This window comes from Ascaphus truei, chromosome 2 (genome assembly GCF_040206685.1).
Source record: "Ascaphus truei isolate aAscTru1 chromosome 2, aAscTru1.hap1, whole genome shotgun sequence".
Lineage (NCBI taxonomy): Eukaryota > Metazoa > Chordata > Amphibia > Anura > Ascaphidae > Ascaphus > Ascaphus truei.
Window position 1 is genome coordinate 392,425,698 of NC_134484.1, and position 6,812 is coordinate 392,432,509.

Genomic DNA, 6,812 nt, shown 5'->3' on the forward strand with positions numbered 1-6,812 from the left:
GGGTCACCTATAGATGAGGATATAGTCGTGGATAAAGTTCTTCTCTTTAGGCAATCACCTCAAGAAAAGAAGACAAAACATGCAAAAAACACTGCAATAGTGCATTACCCAAGGACAATATAAATTGATTGAACAGAGCAATTTAATAAAACAATTAGACAAAAAGTAAAATGACATACATAATATCAATTTTAAAACATCTTTGTGCGGCTGCACCTATAGAGATTGAACTTGCTCCGCCGTGAGAAAAATTGGAATCCTACTCACCAGAGGTGGCTAGGACATTCACATTTGTTTTATGGTCTTTCGCTGGTTAACACCGCTCGCTGTGGGGTGAAGTGTGCCAGTAGCTCGTGGAGATCCGCCTTCGGTGCTCGGAGTCAGCTGCTACCACAGTCTTGTCGATCGGCTCCTCTACTGACGTCACCTCCGGTATCTTACTGCTACGGTGTCCCTGCTGTGCCAAAAAACATCCAACGCGTTTCGAAACTCCAAATTGTGTGTTTCTTCGTCAGGGATAGATGCTGCATGGATATGTGCTCCTATATATATCCCAGTTCATTCAATTTCGGTGATTGGCATCATTAGAATATTGAAACATTGGAATAACGGCCAATGTTATCGTTGTCTTTTGATAAAATAGATGAACAAAGGAACATAGGGCACAACGGGTTTAGCAAATCAAACTCATTTATTGAGCCAACTAATTTGACATGCAGCAAATATGGTGTTGGCTCAATAAATGAGTTTGATTTGCTAAACCCGTTGTGCCCTATGTTCCTTTGTTCATCTGTTCAGGACTGATTGCAGGCTTTCGTGCAAACACTGGAGCACCGGTAACTGTATCATTATTTTCCTTTTTGAGGTGTGCAGCATTTCTCTTAAATTGTCCGGTTTTGATAAAATAGAACATAGATAGTATATTCTTATTAAGCAACGGAAGATAACTACTTTAAATGCAATTATTGTTGGATCATAGATACTTAGATACCAGGTCGTAATTACAGGGGGGAGTGAGTGTAATTAAACCCCCCTTCATAATTAATTACCACTAAATAAGTGGAACTTAGAACGACCGAGCCTACGTATATCAGACAAAGTTATACAGTAATTTACAATGACATATACAACGAAATCAATTAACAATTAATTTACAATTAGCAATTGATGCTAAGATAATAAAAACAGATCAGTATACAACAACAACATATACAGTATATAATATACAATGAAATTCATTATAGATATTGGAGAGGCACCTTATCAGGCTTGGAATTTTGGAGAGAAATTTTAGTTTTCCAACTATATAAATTATAATATTATTAATATTAATAAATTATTATAATTTATATAGTTGAAAAACTAAAATAAGAGAAGAACTTTATCCACGACCATATCCTGATCTATAGGTGACCCCTTGCCTCAGCGCCACAGGAGGTTTCATCATCTTCACAGTATGTAGTAAACCTGACTATTTTTAATCTCCATGATGTGTTCTTTCAGTGTTTATAGAAATACAGGTCTTTTGTTGAGAGTGCAAATGTGTCTTCATTTTCTTTTTCCTTTGTATCTTAAATACAGGAGTTTTTCAATTTTACTCTGCACACATTATCTGAAAATATGTGCAGTAGGCCATGCCCATCACATCACGCAAGATGTGCTTACAGTATAAAGTACATGCTACAACAACCAGTCACACTACAGGATACTGGCATATTTAAGATACAGAACACAGTTGTACTAAGGTGACAATTGTGGTACCAAACGTTTAGGCAAACAATTAGCATTTAGAAAAACTTTGACACAGTTTTACAATATAATGCTAACCCAGATGTAATGCAATCCCGATACTTAAACAGCAGATTAGTATATTTTATATTCGGGTGCTTGTTTTCTTGTATTAATCATGATTCTTATTTTCTTTGAAGCAAAAAGCCAAAGAAACCTCCAAGAAGACAGAACAACCGCCTGAAACCCTTAACCTTGGCATATGATGGAGATGCAGATATGTAAAGAACACAGCAATAAATGTATACTTCAATATCCAAAATCTAATACAACCAGAAGTGTGCATCGAACAATGTTTTGTGATATGTTTTCAAATTATGAAAAACTGCACAAAGAACTGAATATCTATACAACCACAAATACTTCAATGAATTATTAATACATTGATGACTGATAGTGAACATGATGGCAATTAAAAAAAAAAAAAAGCATACAGTATTACAGAAGTTACTTCCATAGTTCTTTTTGAACCCTACAAGCAGCAAAATAATATTTCTCAAACTATCCTTATGTAAATGTACATGTTAACTGGCCTGGTGCAAGATTTTTGTGACAGCAACGTTAACCTATTATAACCAGTGCGCATGAGTTTATACCACACTCTACAGCTTACCGTATTGAATATACCCATCATTCTCTGTTAGACTATATGTGTATTTATTATGTCAAATCATGTGAAATAACAGGTTAATTGTACATGATGTTATATAGATGATTGATCTGTGAAGACATTCAGCATCCAGACAGTTGATGATAAAAAAAAATGTCTTCTGCATTTCAAGATCAAAAATGTAACCACAGGACTTACAGTACTCCAAAACATCTGTGCCACAATTGCAGCATACATGAAAGTGTCCTCAAATGCAGTATTTTATAGTAATTAATCTGATGAAAAGTATTCTTACTCACCTGTAAATGTTACAATGTTTCTACTTTCTCTAACTATCATACTGTTGCCTACATCTTTTTGCTACATGTAAGGCAAGATTTTGCACTATATTAGTGCAGCATGATATGCACTTAACTAGTATTGCCATAGAAAATGCCTCTTTTCATAAGGGATGGTGTGTCTTGTGCTAGCAGTGTCATGTAGACATTTGAAAAAAAGTCTAATATCAGGATGAGAGTAGAGTTCTGTGACAAGATAAAATGAAGAATCCATTGTGTACATACGTTCACTGTTTCTTGTCACAATAGCTATTTTCTAGTCAGTTGAGGTGACGTATTTTGTTTCCTGCTCTATGAACAAAACTCATTTTTTTTCTTATCCATATTTGGTATAAATGCTACTGTACTGTATGTTGTTTTTCCTTATTTTCTGAATATTATTGTTGTTAGGAAAATGTCAGTACAGTAAATCATTGCCACTATTTACTTATTATGATCAAGAGGTTCCCAAGTCAGGCACATGACCCTTTGGATAACAGTGTAAACATGACTTTTGTCAAGGACACAGGCCAACTATTGTTACACTGGCGACACACTTTATTCGAGCTCGGCTAGTCCCACGAATTCGGGTATACCCGGGTGTATTGAGGTTTGTGACTGTTTTCTGCCCGAGTGCATTGGGTTATTTTCAGGCAGGGATTTAAGCATTTTATTCCCGCTGGCTGCAATACTGCACAGTATATATATATATACTGCATTACAATTCATGAATTTATGCCATCTGGTAGACACGCGAAGCATTGCAGCCTATTAAATCCTAATCATTATCATTTAACAGATCAGCCGCCCGTCAGCCAGGCATGAACCCAGGCTGGGAAGGCAAACGCAACGGGGCTTGTCAGAGGTGAGGAGCGGCGCATTCCAGGTATCTGCCAGGTACATACCGGGTATTTGCTCGAATAAAGTGTGTCGGTGCAGTATCAATATCAATGAGTGAATGAACTAATGTGTTTACTTGATCATTATGTAATGAATGCATAACAATAAGTTGTGGTACTGGTTACTGATGTCCGCTACTAGAACTCAGATCGAATGGGCTTTTCTAAATGTCCAAACCGAAAGCCTAGATATTCCATTAACAAGGAGTTTAATATAATGAAGAATAGCATGACTATGCAGAGTTTTTCAGATTTAGTATGAAACTTTCTGCTGGGCTATCCATTTGCTTTCGTATTTGCAGTACAGTATATTGTCTAATTTGACATGCAGCAAATATGGTGTTAGTATGTATCATATCTATGATTGTTTAATTTATACCTCATATAAAAAAAAAATATATAATAAATCTAAGTCAGTCACATCTACTCATAACAAACAGGAATCTACAACATTGCTGTCCTTTGTTAATTGAAGTTTCAACCAAAGGTTATGGTGGAATTATTATTTGATAAAATGTACGTATTATGTTGATTGCTTAGTAATACAATTGGGGCTAATTAAACTTTACTTTTTGTATGTAATATAGGATTTTACAATGAATGTGAAACAATATTTGAACAAATTCCTTGTTATCGCTGTAATGAAAACTATTTATAGCCATTTTTATTTGTCATGTACTGTGGCAACATGTATAATTCGTCATTTATGTATATTGTACAGTATGCTGAAAGCTGACCAGTTGATATTTTCAGTACCAAAATTGTAAGCAGTGGCAGTTCATTTTAGTTCCTAACACTTTCTGGCATCACCTATGGTGTTGCAAGTATTTCCCACATGCTACAGTAACTTGAATCTAATGAAACAATTAATTTTACAATTAATTTTACTCACACTTTACTAACAGTTTGTGATGCTTTACACTTGATATTTATATAACATTTAATGTCTCTGGTGTCTTACATAGAGTTGTCTTCAAATTTGCATCTCAATTTTTGTTGTGATTTTTCCTTATTTCATTTCACATTGCTTGTGAATGGGCAAACATGGCAACATTTTCATCGGATACCTCAAAATTTGACTTTCACTAGAATTTAGCAAAGATGGCAGTATGAAGGGCAATGTGACCACAGGTCACCAGAAGTCACCAGAGGTCACGTGGCTCAAGTTGTGCGAATATCTTCAAATGTGCTTAGCTAATTTTTGTTAATGAAAAAGCAAATATCGACTGGTTAGCGAACCTCAATGAAAAAAAATCACAAATCTTTACTCTTTAAAATTCTGATATTTTGTTTTATTATTACTGGATTTACTACGGCCCCACACAGTATACATAATATAGTGTGTGTTTTCTTGTCTACATATTTAGGGCAATTCTTATTTAGTGCTCTAATTATACTATAATTCTAGTGTAACTACTATGTATTAATCTGTGTAATTTCCTATATGCTCAATATGTATAACTACATAAACATAACAATTGCAGGTTTGGTTAACATGTAATCCAGGAACATTTATTTACATACAGTGCAGTGTAGTTAAGAACATTCTAAGGAGACTGATGATTATCCAGCGAGTACAGAAAAGGACTTGCAGCAAACCACACATTTTAGTAGTCGAGGAAAAACAACAAAAATATTTCGAAACCGGAAAGAGAAACCTTGGTTATGAAAATGCTAAACAGATTTTGCAATTAAAATGTTACATTTCCGCCCCCCCCCCCCCCTGAAAGTTTATGCGGTTGCAATTGTACAGTAAATGTTTGACTTATGGAGAGAGGTTTCTTGGCTGGCAACCCGTAAAATGTTTTGACTACCAACACTGGTAGGTATCTTATGGCGGAATACTGCTTAATAAACAGGGCCCATTTTTTCATGACAGACAATTCTGAAATCCTATTATATTATTAGATGCTTCCAAGTATTTTTTTTTTTAATGATGTGTATTAATTTGGAATTTATAAGAAAATATACAATTTAAACATAGCAATCCTCAATTTACATAACATTTCAGTCTGAAAAGTTACAGTAGATGTAAAACACAGCAATGATAAGGTTTTTTTAAGGTTGATTAATTATCTTCATGTGTTACTGTAGGCCAATTCCCTGTACACAATTTCACTGAAAGCACCAAGCCACAGTATACAATTTCTTCATGAAGGCTTTTACTTTTGTAATTACTCATAAGATGTACATTTGAATGACTTTTTAATCAGCCACGTGAAGCAGTACAGGCACTGCAACTGATCCATTAACATTTTGAAGATATTATACTTATTTTAAAAAAATTATACAGCATAACCTGTGAAAATATACCTTAAAACAGCCAGTAATCCAGTGTAATCACTAATGCTTCTTATCTGCTCTAAATAATAAAGTATTCAGTAGTTTAAAAAAAAGTATTGATCGCATAGGGTTTTTCCCCCATTTTTTCTCAGAAGATATGTACTGTAGTGTAGATTTTTCATTTTGACTAAATTCAGAGAGTTTATGCTCTGTCCTTTTAGTAGACCATATTGTTACATGTATGTTTTAGAAGAATAATCCAAATACAGGCTACCATAATACACTTGAATACATCCATTAATATACAGTAAATGCCATGTATGAAATTGAATTTATGTAAAATATACAAAAACTGAAATTTAAACTGACATTTTACCTTTGTGTACTTGATCACCCAAAGTTAAGAGTTTATATGACCTAATTTCATTTATTTTAATGTTTATTTTTACGTATATGGAGGCAGCTGCCTATAGAATGTTTCATTTTTGTTTTTTTGTAAACCGTGTAATGCATTTTATTTTTTTAATTACTTACATTTCTTTTTTAATGCAGATGTTTAACTAAAAACTTCGATACGTTTGTGTGTGTTGTCATTCAGTTTCATTCAGTTGATACAAATAACATGTGAAGATGTAATGTGGTTCTTTTACATTTTCATATGGATAACCTGTGCATAACTGATGCAATGCTGGCAATAAAGATCCATAAAAAATATTTGCATTTTTTTTGTTTTGGACAGTGTCTTAATAATTGTTTTTAAAAACTTGATCAGTTGGTTGCATGAAGCATGTTGAACATCAGTTCATTGCTATTTGGCCCCTATTCTTTATGCAATGATGGTGAATTAATCTTCTCTGCTGGAGTGGATTTTAGTCCCATTCATTTGAATGGAGCTTAACTCTACTCCAGCACAGG

The 6,812-nt window shown here is 34.1% G+C and overlaps 1 protein-coding gene across 1 annotated transcript in view; it reads left to right on the forward strand.

Moving 5' to 3' along the window:
- Positions 1–6,596, forward strand: part of THSD7A (thrombospondin type 1 domain containing 7A) — a 665,741-nt gene extending 659,145 nt beyond the window's left edge. Inside the window, exon 29 of the mRNA XM_075587236.1 lies at positions 1,929–6,596. Coding sequence (XP_075443351.1) covers positions 1,929–2,013 — 85 coding nt within the window. The 3' untranslated portion in view covers positions 2,014–6,596. The remainder of the gene's footprint in view (positions 1–1,928) is intronic.
- The last annotated feature ends 216 nt before the right edge of the window (positions 6,597–6,812 follow it).